This window comes from Triticum urartu, chromosome 2, assembly GCF_003073215.2.
Source record: "Triticum urartu cultivar G1812 chromosome 2, Tu2.1, whole genome shotgun sequence".
NCBI classification, from domain to species: domain Eukaryota; kingdom Viridiplantae; phylum Streptophyta; class Magnoliopsida; order Poales; family Poaceae; genus Triticum; species Triticum urartu.
Window position 1 is genome coordinate 155621812 of NC_053023.1, and position 13627 is coordinate 155635438.

General features: G+C 47.0%; 2 protein-coding genes across 2 annotated transcripts; both read right to left on the reverse strand.

The window, feature by feature from the left end:
- Nucleotides 1–267: 267 nt before the first annotated feature.
- On the reverse strand, nt 268–1098 carry LOC125536506. Its single transcript, XM_048699730.1, has one exon. It carries the CDS (start codon nt 952–954, stop codon nt 424–426), a length of 531 nt encoding a protein of 176 aa, XP_048555687.1. The 5' UTR covers nt 955–1098; the 3' UTR covers nt 268–423.
- Nucleotides 1099–1234: 136 nt separating this feature from the next.
- LOC125536504 (protein EFFECTOR OF TRANSCRIPTION 2-like) lies at nt 1235–4310 on the reverse strand. The gene is made up of 3 exons (XM_048699729.1): nt 4046–4310; nt 3464–3826; nt 1235–2685 (listed from the first exon to the last, which is right to left on the reverse strand). The coding sequence occupies exons 1-3, from the start codon at nt 4124–4126 to the stop codon at nt 1480–1482; spliced, it is 1650 nt and encodes a 549-aa protein (XP_048555686.1). The 5' UTR covers nt 4127–4310; the 3' UTR covers nt 1235–1479.
- Between the last annotated feature and the right edge of the window lie 9317 nt (nt 4311–13627).

Here is a 13627-nt window from a genome sequence, read left to right on the forward strand (position 1 = left end):
ACAATCTGCATCCAATTTGCCAAGATCAAGAGTTGATTCTAAGAAAAACCTCCAAACTACCATTTGCGGCAGCAAACAACTGAACTGCCATTTTAGAACTCCTTCCGTTCTGAATTACTTGTTTTGGATTTGTATGTATCTAGACTCATTTTAGTGCTAGATGCATCCGTATTTAAACAAATATAAGACAAGTAATTCGGAATGGAGAGAGTAATACACATACCCAATGCAACAGATGAGCAAGTTCGCTCGTTGACGCTTTCCATCTCAGCAAGCAAAACCAGACGAACAAGATACTCCAAATTAACAGTCCAGTTCATCAAATGCCGCAACACACAATCCATCCGCACAAGGAAACCTACAATTCTGACGCCGTTTCGGGCAAATGCATCCTCAAGAAATCGAACAGGGAAACTAAATCAATCAGTGCAGGAAAATCCGCGCTAATTTCCGGCTGCCGCCCGTCTTCCGGAGGCCTTCCAGGAACGCCGCCCCTCTGAAATGCGACGCGAGCGCGCAGAACGCGATCCCGAGCAGCAGCGCCGCGAGCCTCCGGAGCCCGCTCGTCCTCTTCCTCCTCCTCGCTCCTCCCCACACCGCCGCCCAGATGCCGAGCGCCTGGCCCAGCCCCGACGCGCGCCAGGCCTCCGCGAGGACGGCGAGCCTGTCGCCCAGGGCCAGGGAGAGGACGAGCAGCACCACGTCCTCGGCGGGCGCCTTCCGCCTCCCCCTTCGCCCGAGCCATCCGCCGCGGAGAGGGCGCGGGCGCGGGAGGAGGCGGCGGAGGGAGGAGGAGACCAGGCGGCGGAGAGGCGGGGGCGGGAACACGATGGGCTTGGGCTTCGCACGGCGGCGGCGGCGGGAGCGGCCGCTGCAGCTGATGGCGAAGGAGGCGGTGACGGCAAGGGCGAGCGGGAGGTGCCCGGCGGGTCCGGGGAGTTGCGGCGGGAGCATAGTGATCCGCGGAGTCGAGCGGAGGGGAGGGGGCTCGCGTCCTCGGATGTTCCCTTTTGATTTTGGAGGCCCCAAATAGGCGGAGGCGCAACGGCACAAGGATGACGTCTACCCGCCTGACACGTGTGTTCTATCTGCAGGTTTTAGAGGTAATTGCTCTGCTTCATAGATAAAGATTAACTAATCTGCATACCTAAAGAAAAAAAGATGACCAATGTGCAAAGTATAAGCTCAAAATCGTGTTATCCAGAAATCAAGAGTGCATATAATGCTCAGAGGGTGGTCACAGGCAAAATCAAATTGTTCTCCAACATTCCATCAGCAAATCCAATTATCCATACGTCCATAGCTCTCCCAAAATTTCATCAACAATTTGTGTTACACTTTCCTATGATCTATCATCAACAATGTTGTTTACAACATGAACAACAAATCAACACCTTGTAAAATTGAATAAACAGCAACTTCAAAATCTGTATCAGAAATGCTATTACAACACACAACAGGATCAATGGGGCAATGTTTTTATTTGACGGATGGCGTGGAGGCGCAGCACGCTCTTTGACCTTTGTGCAACGCACATCTCTTCCTCCCCGCGATTGGCTGATTCTTGCAAGGTGAACCATCGGATGCTCGAGCTCCACAGACAGATGGCCATCCCGACCTTCCGGAACATGGTGCCGATGAAGCACCAGTGACCTCAATTCCTCTGTGCTCCTCGCATCTTTCCCTTCCTGCCACTGGTGCCAGTTTGCAGTACCCATTATCTGTCACTGCTCCACATATGGCTGATGCGTTGTCGTTTGCTTCTCTTGTCTGACATCCTTGGCCTCTCAACGATGGTGCGCTGGCTGATTTCTGTGCTTTGAGCAGCTCAAACCACTTTCTTCCAACAGGCTCATCTTGGTGGAACTGAGATTCTGCATGGGAGGTTCCATATGCTTCATCTTCTGTAGGAGCTTCTCCGATTTTCATCTCCTTTGCTTCCAAGCTGCTCCTTTGCAGTGATGGTTCTTTAGCATTTGTCGACAGATTTTTGGACTGGTCTGCACTGGTTTGCCATGCTTGATCAGGTTTGCTTGGATTAGCAGTTTGTTGAGGTATAGATTCAACAGTTGGAATAGCAACTGGGCAAGTGGAGCTAGAAGAAGATACTTTGCGACTGTATGCGACTCTGACTCTTCTACCTTTGTGCAACTCACACCTCTTCCTTCCTTCCAATGGGTCCTCCAGACAAGAAGAACCATCTTCTAGCATTACTCCACAAACAGCTTCGGCTTCTCTTATCGGCGCAGTTCGCCGTTCAATAACATCGACCTTTTTCACCTTGTATCCTTCAGACCTTCTATGTGCTTGTTTATTACCAGCAGTATTGGCCTGAGGTGTGCATTTCCGGTGAATATCAATTGCCTCGTTCAAATCGTCACCAGAGTTAACTAAACGAGGTCTGAAGCCGACAAACGTGCGGACTCTTGGAAGCATATTTTTCATACTGCCAGATGAAATCTCAACAGACCCAGTACTGTTAATCTTTATACCTGCTTTCTCTCCAAACACCCTCTGTTTTAAGTGCCGAACTCTGCCAAGCAAAGATAATCTATGGCTTCCCTGTTCTAACTTGAGCAGTATTTCTTCGCGACGGCACGCACCATTCTGAAGTTTGTTCCATGCATAATCAAATACTCCCAGTAGCTGAGCTTCAGTCTTCTCAGCTGCTTTTTTGGAACCCATCTGTTTTTGCCCACAGTAACGAAGACATTAGGCACAATGGCAAGTATATTTTCAACATAATCACAATACAAACGGCTAGAGATAAAAATGATCTGTTCTGTTTCTATACAAGCTACTAAGAAGCATTGTTATGGATCTCCCTTCATACATTACTTTCGAAGGAAGATTTCACATACTCACTTCAAACCACTACTTACCAAATATGGCTAGGTAAATGCGTACAAATCAATTTCCATGAACAGTGTGCATGATTTAATTAGGTTATGCATATTGCCAGGTACCAACTACAGTCCATTCGGTGCTGAAGGCAATATTGTGGAAACAGTTAAGACAAGACTACTCATGGATTAATAGAGTATATGTAGTATGTCTGCACCAAACAGCCAACATGTAAACTTTATAACTAAAAACATTAGCAAGGGTTCAAACTTCAAAGGAAAGGACATATTAACACGACACTCTTATATGCAAATTTGAACAGCATGAGTATGAGAATTTGCAGAAACTTCAAAAGGAAGTCTTCGACACATTATCAACACAGAAGAAGACCAAGTAACTACTTTGCAGGAGGCTATGATGCTGTTCTTAAACCTAAAGGGCACGAGAACTTGCAGCCTGGATTGACATATTTTAATAACTCTCAGACACAATAGATGCGTGTACTCGTATATCATCAAACTATGAGACATCATTGGTGTGTTAGAGCACACTTGTGTATGACAGTTCAACAAACCCCTTCTCATCTTAAGAAGTGGAAAACAAGCATGAAAACACTTACCAGCGCACATCGAAACATCACGGAGTAACCTCTGGAGAAGACTTCCCTGAACAATCCAGGTCCTGCCGTGAACGTGTTCACCTCAGCTTTACCGACAGTAGCCAATGGATTCCCGGCGTCCAGGTGTGACCCTGTCCGTCCGTACTGCTGGAGCCTCGCCCTGACATTATCGGCCTGCCCGAGGTACACCACCACGACGACAACCGATCGATTTCTGCGAGCCCTGACACCATCATAGGAAGGCCTTGCAATGCCCAGCTCGTAGAGGCCAGGGAAGTTGTCCGGGAGGTTGCGTGTGTGATACCTCTGGACCCCCTCCTTGCCGGCGGAGTGGTCCTCCCAGTCCGACGGCCCGACAAGAACCTGCGAAGAGAATTCAGGAGCAAATCAAGCTAGAATCAAGAACCCAAGATTTTACAATCCGACCCTAGAATTTGAATTTGAGGCGCGGGGTGGAAATCGCGTAGCAGTATGGATGGAAGCCACGGGCCGGATCTCGTCAACTACGTTCCAATCAGGAAAGCTCGCGGCGGCCGCGGCCAGTAGCAGATGGCAAGCAGAGAGGGGGGAGCACGCACGCACCTTCCACGGGGAGAAGAGGGAGTCGTGTTTGGTGCGGGGGCAGTCCTCCCGCTTCAGTCTGGCGGCGGCGACCAAAGGCATCGCTAGGCCGCCCTTGCCTAGCGTGCTCTCTGGTGTCTGGCAGGTAGGCTCAGCGCCGCCGCCGGTCGCATCACCGCCGGGAGAGGGGCTGTCGTCTTTCGAAAATCCCGGCCTGATTTGGAATTTTGGACTAGGCACGCATCGGCGCGTTCCGACCCTAGCCGGGCTCTATCCCTCGGTCGGGATCGGTCCAGCCGTTCACACAGATGCGGCTCAGAGCAACTCATAGTTTGACAATCAAATAAATATCTTATACTTTACACGACAAATAAATGTTCAATTGTCTCAACCATTTGAAAGAAAAATAGACAATACGTTCATTGATTGCCTGCAGTTAAGTATGAGTTTCCCGATCACGTATTTGATGATGAAATTCAATGAACTGTGTAAATATTGCTGCTCTTCCATGCTCAAGCACACCATTTTCACATTGAAACTAAAACCCTTGGTCGTAGATATCATCCGGACGCTCATTCTCTACGATCATACTGTGCATGATCACACAAGCACTCATCACTCCCACAACTTCTTGGTGCTTCAAATTCTACCACCGAACGATGCCCCATCAAAATTAAAGAACACCAAAGGCATGCTTCACATCCTTCCTAACACTTTGTTGCTCTTGGAAAAATCTCTTCCTCTTCTCTCCTACATGGTTGCGGATTGTCTTCACAAGAGTAGTCCACTTAGGATAGATACCGTCAGCTAGGTAGTATACTTTGTTGTAGTGGTGGCCACTGATCTCAATATTGATCTTGTTGGGAAATGTAGCATGCAATTTAAATTTTTTTCTAGGCTCACGCAAGATCTATCTAGAAGATGCATAGCAACGAGAGGGGAGAGTGTGTCCACGTACCCTCGTAGATTGAAAGCGGAAGCGTTTGACAACGCGGTTGATGTAGTCGAACTTCTTCTAGATTCGACCGATCAAGCACCGAACGTACGGCACCTCCGAGTTCTGCACACGTCCAGCGCGATGACGCCCTCGCCTTCTTGATCCAGCAAGGTGTCGAGGAAGTAGATGAGTTCCGTAGAGGCTGAGCGAGCGGTTCAACTGGCGGCGGAACAGGCGGCTCATCAAATGTTTCCGGCTTATCCAGCAACCTCGGTTGAGGCAGGAGTGGCCACAAGGACCGAAGGTGTTCCTTGCCTGGTTCCGGCCATACGTAATGAGCGTTTGCCAAAGGATTTCAAGGGGCCTCGTAAGGTGCCTAATTACACGGCCGATTTGCGGCCTGGGGCCTGGATTGAGAGATATGAGATGACCATGGAGCTGTTGGAGGTCAGCGACGCAGCAATGGCTAAATATTTCACCATGATGTTGGATGGAATGGCTCGTACTTGGCTAAAAGAGTTGCCCCCCAATTCCATCGGCTCATGGGCGGAGTTAAAGGTCCGGTTGATTCAAAACTTCAAGGACACATGCAAACAACCTATGTCAATCGTGGACTTGACTAATTGTAAACAAGAGGAAGGTGAGTCCACAACCCATTGGGTGCGCCGGGTCAAGGAGATAATTCATTCATCTAATAAGATGGATGCCGGTTCGGCAGTCTTAATGTTGGAGAAAAATTGCCGTTTTGAACCTCTGAAGCAGAAGCTGGGCGGCTTAAACGTGACTGCCATGACATGGGCCAGTTGATAGTACCAAGGACCCTGTGTCTGATGAAGAAAAGACAGGGAAGGGAAAGAAGAATGGCAACGGCAAGGGTAGCCAGCATAACCCGGTAAATCAAGGAGGTAATAAGCGTAAGGATGACGAATTTGTGGCTAACACCAATGCGCAGGGCAACAATCAACGGCGCAAGGGTAGGCAACCCCCTCGGTCGGGCAGGTCAGGTCCCACCCTTGAGCAACTATTGAATGAACCTTGTCCAGGACACGGCACCCGGGAGAAGCCAGCCACCCATCTGTGGAAGGACTGTACAATCATGAAGGCATTCAAGAATTCAAATGCGTTTGATGGAAGTCATGGCCCTGGCGGCGGTTTAGGCGGAGGCAGCTTTCATGGCCCGGGCGCCGGTTCAGGTGGAGGCGTTTTTCAAGGTCAGGGGCATACGGGTAACCAAGGAGGTTATAATCCACAACCCGGCCAAGGTAATCAGCAGCAATCCGGATATCAGAGCAACCCAAAACAGTTGAATAGTGGACAATATCATGTATTTACCACTAGCTTGTGCAAGAGGGACCAAAAGCTTCACAAAAGGGTTGTCAATGCCGTTGAGCCAAAAGCTTCGCGCACGTGCTCGTCCTGCATCGCCTGACCACTCTTCGACCTGCCGCGGAGCTGCCTCCTTCACCAACGCCTCAAGCCACCGCTGGCTTCTCGCACCGCTGCCGGGAACGGGTTTGCCGTCCGCCCAACTCCGGCCTCTCCTGCTGCAGTCTCGCACGCAGTCCTCGTTCACCTTCGAGGCTTCGATCCCCTTCCCGACGCCAAGACCGCAGCTTCATGTCCCCGCGGACGCCAAGCTCTCTTTCGGGGACCTCCTCAAGACCAGGAACGCCGTGACCGAGACCGACAAGTACCACCACGGCCTGCAGCCCCGCACAACACCTCGTTGCCCTCCTCCTGCCTTGTTTGTGTCCATCATAATGCTCATGTTCATGTGGCTATGACAGCCGCATCCCGGCAACACTTTTGTGATCGAGGCCCGTGCCCATTTCCTTCGCTGCTCGCGCGCCACCCTGCCTTGCTGCTACCCACTAGAGGCCTTTTGTCTCGCGTTTGTTTTGGATCAGCAAGGATGAGACACCAGGAACCGTACCCGGACCGTCAAGCTTTTCTCCGAGAATTTTGCCAAGTACCATGATGATGCGCCAAGTTCCACGACGACCCAAGTACCATGACTTCGCTTCTTGCTCGACAAGTACCACACGAAAACGCCAAGTACCCCTACGCGCGAAGACGCCAAGACCATTTCGGGATTCACAGTACCACTACGGCGACATGAACATCTACGAACCATGTTCAACTACCGTTTCCTACCGAGTACAACTACCGTCAACGTGCATTTCGCCAAGTACCTCTTGGATCCGACAAGGACCCCGATGACGTGTGTATCACTACCGTCGACCCTCGAAGACTCCGTGGATGCCAAGTTTCTCGCCGTGACCCTGAACATCTACGAAAACGTTGAACGACTACTACCGTCTCCGAAGAACCGTATACCACTACCGTCTCCGAAGAAGCGTGTAACGGAACCGTCAAGTTCAACTACCGCCAACATGTACAACTACCGTCACTGAGATCGCTGGAACCTCTTCCGTCGACCCTAGAGCATGCGAGAACGACTACTTCCACTACGAACGTCTCGAGAACGTCTACTTCCCCTACACCGCATCGAACTCGAACCGCTTCGATAATGCACGCTTTGAAAGGTATAACCTTGAGACGACCGTCCGTGGACCGAATGCATGTATGTTGAATGAGATGAACCTCGCGTTTGCACCGTGTCTGAATTTGCCATCTTGCATGTTCCTCCTCGTTGCCATGTCGTCCACCCGTGGGAACCCGGCAACCGGGATCACCCCATCTTCTTGCATGACACACTCACACCCACTTCCTTTTGCACCGGTATCCCTGTGAGCTACCGGATCACCGATATGTTGCCGTGGCACCATGTTCAGATTCGTTGTCGTGGTACCCCTTTCATTTCCGCCACGATGACAAATGCCTCATATCTTATCATGTCGACATTTTCATAAATACTGCATAAAACTTGAACATGTCATCCGCATCATGATAATAACATTAAAAATGTTTACAAATTGTTGTTGCATTAAATTACTAATGCACATGAGGGTTTACCGGATTTGTTGTTTGATGTTTCCGGCCTCATTTAAAATGCCTAACTATGTATTTTGCTCATGTTTCACCTCTTGCCATGTTTGACAACATTTAAAATTGTTGGGTACCTAAACGAGAGAGAACTAAATAAGTCATGTGGTGTTTTCTTCAATATGCAACTCCGTAGCATATTGAGCCCCACTTAACTTGTAGTTTTGTTTATGCACTTTGCCATGCCATGCATATTTAAACCGGACATGCATCATACTTGATTGTGCATCATGCCATGTTTATGTGATGGTTGTTTACTCTGTTGTTTGCTTCTTTCCGGGTTGCTTCTCTCGTTAGCTTCGGTTCCGTTCCGGAGTTGTTAGAATCCGTTCGACTACGTCCGTTTGTCTTCTTCATGGACTCGTTCTTCTTCCTTGCGGGATCTCAGGCAAGATGAACATACCCTCGAAATCACTTCTATCTTTGCTTGCTAGTTGCTCGCTCTATTGCTATGTTGCGATACCTACCACTTGCTATATCTTGCCTCCCATATTGCCATGTCAAGCCTCTAACCCACCTTGTCCTAGCAAACTGTTGTTTGGCTATGTTACCGCTTTGCTCAGCCCCTCTTATAGCGTTGTTAGTTGCATGTGAAGATGAAGTTTGTTCCATGTTGGAACATGGATATGTTGGGATATCACAATATTTCTTATTTAATTAATGCATCTATATACTTGGTAAAGGGTGGAAGGCTCGGCCTTATGCCTGGTGTTTTTTTCCACTCTTGCCGCCCTAGTTTCCGCCATACCGGTGTTATGTTCCTTGATCTTGCGTTCCTTACGCGGTTGGGTTATAATGGGAACCCCTTGACAGTTCACCTTGAATAAAACTCCTCCAGCAAGGCCCAACCTTGGTTTTACATTTGCACTAACAACCTACCACCTTCCCTTGGGTTCTGCAGACTCAAGGGTCATCTTTATTTTAACCCCCCCGGGCCAGTGCTTCTCTAAGGGTTGGTCCGACCTGAGCGATGTCCGGTGCCCCCTGGGTAACCAGGGTCTATGCCAACCCGACGTCTTGCTCATCCGGTGTGCCCTGAGAATGAGATACGTGCGACTCCTATCGAGATTTGTCGGCACATCGGGTGGCTTTGCTGGTCTTGTTTTACCATTGTAGAAATGTCTTGTAACCGGGATTCCGAGCCTGATCGGGTCTTCCTGGGAGAAGGAATATCCTTCGTTGACCGTGAGAGCTTGTGATGGGCTAAGTTGGGACACCCCTGCAGGGTTTTGAACTTTTGACAGCCGTGCCCGCGGTTATGGCAGATGGGAATTTGTTAATGTCCGGTTGTAGAGAACTTGACACTTAACTTAATTAAAATGCATCAACCACGTGTGTAGCCGTGATGGTCTCTTTTCGGCAGAGTCCGGGAAGTGAACACGGTTTTGGAGTTATGTTTGAACGTAAGTAGTTTCAGGATCACTTCTTGATCACTTCTAGTTCACGACCGTTGCTTTGCTTCTCTTCTCGCTCTGATTTGCGTAGGTAGCCACCATATATGCTAGTGCTTGCTGAAGCTCCACCTCACTACATTTTCCTACCCATAAGAAATAGTCTTGATCATGAGGGTGTGAGATTACTGAGTCCCCGTGACTCACATATTACTTCAAACAGTTGCAGGTGCCGATGATAACCGTGCAGGTGACGCAACTGAGCTCAAGGAGGAGCTTGATGAAGATTGTGTTCATTGTGTTGTTTCGTTTCCAGTTGATCAGTAGTGGAGCCCAGTCAGGGCGATCGGGGATCTAGCATTAGGGGTGGTCTTCTTTTATTTTGGTTCCGTAGTCGGACCTTGATTGTATTTTGGATGATGTAATGCTATATTCATGTATTGTGTGAAGTGGCGATTGTAAGCCAACTCTTTATCCCTTTCTTATTCAGTACATGGGATGTGTAAAGATTACCCCTCTTGCGACATGCCTACAATGCGGTTATGCCTCTAAGTCGTGCTCCGACACGTGGGAGATATATCCGCATCGTGGGTGTTACAAGTTGGTAATCAGAGCCTTCCCCGACTTAGGAGCCCCCGGCTTGATCGAATCGATGGCGTTGTTGAGTCTAGAAAAATGTTTTGAGTCTTATAGGATTATATATATCAGAGAGTAGGATCCTTTTTACTCCTCAGTCCCTTCGTCGCTCTGGTGAGGCCTCCTGACGTAGAGTTTTGACTCTTCTCTTCTCAAATTTCAAGAATTTTTTTTAGGATCACGCGGGTATCTTGGAATCGTTCTGATGGTTTTGTGACGAGAACATTGTTCTTGGTGCCTCCTGACATTTAGGGGTTGTGGCAGTGTCCCGGGGAGTTGAGCTCCGAGGTGTTGTCGTCACAATTTTATCGTTGCAGTTCTGGAATACTTGAGTTCGCCGACATCGAAAATCTCTTTTATGCAGTTGTTGGTGAGATAACCTCGACGCCACCCAGTACTGGGGCGGGAGTTCGGGAGTATTGCCATAAGTCGTATAATGGATGCTTTTTGAAGGTTGAGGAAAATTATTTCCGAAGGTTTCTTGGTTATGTGTTGAAGGATGGATACAGCTGGATGTAGGATTTGCTAGTTTTGGGTGAGATATTATGCTTCCCCTGTATCCCCAACACCTGATTGCATAACCAGAAAATTTCGGGAGTTTATAAGTGGGAATTCAAGTAGCTCCTAGAATATCTTTCCGACAGATGTATGATATGAAATTGGGGTTCGACGTCTAGTGGTCCGCCTATCCACGGTTGGTTTTACAGTGGTCTCGTTGTGTCTTAAAGAGTCCTTGGCTATGCTGACTCGGGGATGCTTCGTATGTCATGTGCACTGCCTTGTACACGATGGTGCTGTACGATCGAGCCCATGTGGGCCCCACCACGAAAACTTCGGACGAAATCTCTATCATATGTTTGTTCTGGCTTATTCTGCAAGCCAATCCTTGTTTTGTTTTGATTGTGGTATTCGACTTGCTTCGAAGTCAAGTGTTGATTCCATACCTTTCCTAAGCGGTGTTCTCATATTCCTATGTGAATACTAATCCTTCTCGATCATCGAGTTTGTCATTTCAATTTCTTCTCAACCGGTGAGCTTCCCTTCAAGTGGATCCGATCACTTCAACATCAACAAGATTAATTATCAGTTCTTCTCAACGGTGTTCATTTCATTCGTCCCAAGCTTGCCTTTGTTTTCCCCCCCCCCCCCCCTTTTCTTCAAGGACTCGGATTTCTTTATCAAGTAGCCATCTTATGGATGTGAAGCCTCTTTACTCCTCTCTTTCAATATTCTTATCCAGTGATTCTCAGGAAGATACTAACGGAGCTTAAGTTCATCATTCTTCGTTCTCTTTCTTCTCCAATGGATGCAATTCAAGTTTTTGGTGTTGATCATATCCCTTTCATTGTTTCAAATGTTTTTCTCATGTCGGTGCACCTCTTAATCAAAAATTTCTCGCTATTCAATTGTTCCGGAGTGCTCAAGATATCTCGAAGATTCGTGTTTCCACTCTGTTTTTCGTTCAAGCTCTTTCGAGGTTGTTATCTCATTCAAGACATTTAATTCAACTGGTGCAATCTCTCTTTTCAAGCAATCGTTCTGCGGTGTATCTTTTGAGTGGGCCCTAACCCACAGGTCTTTTTCCAGGATCTTACTTGACTCTTCTAATTTTACCGGAGTTATTCTCAAATTCATTTCAAAGGTTGACGTAAGAATGATTCATCATCAGTCAAATGGTTTCTCCAAGATCTTTCAAATTGTTGTCATCGTCGGTTCAACCTTTCTAATTTTCATCCCGGAGTATCTCAACAATTCATGGTAGTGTTCTCATCATCATTCTCAACATTTGCAGACCGAAGAAGATTTTCTCTCTCAATCTTGCTCCATTCTCTTCAAGATTCATGGCTCTAGCTTCGTGCTATCCTCTCATAATTGTTTTCGATTGAGAGAATTATTTTCACCCATCCGGAGAAATTCAAGAGCCTTTTCAGTTTGATTCTCTGAAGCCCATCATTTCAGAAGATTTATTCATTCTCAGCTTTCAGCTCTCGTTCTCCAAATCATACCGGTGCATCATTCAAATATTCTCTAATCAGTTCGTGATCTATTCGTTCTTATGTATCTAATTCCCTCAAGTATCTTCATTCGTTTTTCCAATTCTACCCGGTGATTTGTGCCTTTGCTACTCTCTTTTTCAATTCTTACGGTGGTTCGTTCAAGATCTCTCTTCCTTCGTTATCATATCAATTCATTTGTTCTTCCCAAACCCGGCCGGTGATTCGTTGAAGACCTTCTCAAGTTTGCGCTATATCTCTCTTAATCCTTTCTACAAGAATAAGTAGTATGCCAAATCCATTGCTTGTCATCAATCTAAATTGGTGAAGGATACGCATAACATAATTCTTATTCTTGTTTCATCCAAGCATTCTAATTTCTTCTTTTCGGAGTGGTTCATCATATCACATTCTCGGTTTGAGATGCTTTATCTTCTCTTTTCCCGGAGTTCCAAGATCTTTCAAGTATGTCTCCACGAAGATCCATCTAAATCTTCGCAAGGCTTCACCTTGTGTTGTCAACTTCTCTTTCTTTTATCATCATTTTGTTACCGGAGTTCTTCACGGAGGCTCTACATGGTGGTTCGCCAAGGATTCCTTTCATTCTTCAATTGTTGTTCAAGATTTCTCTCGGAGCTAAGATCCACCAAGCTATACTCTAATATAAACATGGTGCTCAGCACATGTTTTGTCTTGAGGAGTTTAAGCATTCTTCATCTTGCATTTCTAAGTGCAGTTCTTCATATCTCATCTTTTGAGGTGGTGTTATGTCATTGGTGATAATTTTCCTTCGTGTTCATGATTGACAAGTTGTCCGGTATGACATATTCTAAACCCATCATTTTCAATTCGTTCATGAGATCCTTTGAAACCCATCAATCTCTTCATTGGAGTTATCTTGAGTTATATTTCACCTAAAGCTTTCCCTAAGGATTGTTGCTATTTAGGGTGATTATAAATGACCCAAGTTCTTCATTTATCCTCCCGGTGAAAAAGCCTCTCGTCTCCTTGGTTATATCAATCTAATCTTTTGTTTCCGTTAGTGGCAGAATTTCACCTCAGTTTTGAGATGTTTTCCATAAGCCCACTTAAAGCTTATCCTTTCTTGTTGTTAATCCAACAACTCCGTTCTAGCATTTGTTGTAAGTGTGCTCTCTCAAGACCTTGTTTCCCTCCGTTCATGCCATTCCATTCTTTCTTTTCTTCCGGAGGCATTGTGATGTTGCTCTTTTCTCTCATATTCTTGAGTTGTGAGGATCATGTTCTTTTCATGCTTATCCATTTAACCGGAGTGTTGTGCCCTCTGCTCAAGTTCTTTTTATCTTATCTCTTTTCAACTAGATTGTTGTCCGAATTTGTTCTTCCTTGTTCCTCTTTTCTAATGGAGAGTTATCAACTTCGTTCATCTTAGTTGTATTCTTTTCTCGAAATTGATTAACCTATCAAGGTTCGTGGTTTCACTCGTTTGTCCAAGAAGCAACTTAGTTTACCTCTTCACTTCCTCTTCCGTTTCCCTCCGGTGCCATCCTAGATCTCGGGACGAGATCCTCTCGTAGTGGTGGAGTGTTGTGACGCCCCAAGACCGGAGCTTCAGACGCCTTCCATGTTTTCCGAGTTTTTCGTCGTGTGAGTTGTTGGT

Bases quoted from the DNA above. Each gene is read 5' to 3' on its own strand.
- LOC125536504 (XM_048699729.1), bottom strand. From the start codon at position 4,126: ATGCCTTTGGTCGCCGCCGCCAGACTGAAGCGGGAGGACTGCCCCCGC. The intron at 3,827-4,045 runs GTGCGTGCGTGC...TTCTCTTCGCAG, and splicing joins CCCTCTTCTCCCCGTGGAAG to GTTCTTGTCGGGCCGTCGGA. The intron at 2,686-3,463 runs GTAAGTGTTTTC...GGGCAAAAACAG, and splicing joins TGATGTTTCGATGTGCGCTG to ATGGGTTCCAAAAAAGCAGC.
- LOC125536506 (XM_048699730.1), bottom strand. From the start codon at position 954: ATGCTCCCGCCGCAACTCCCCGGACCCGCCGGGCACCTCCCGCTCGCC.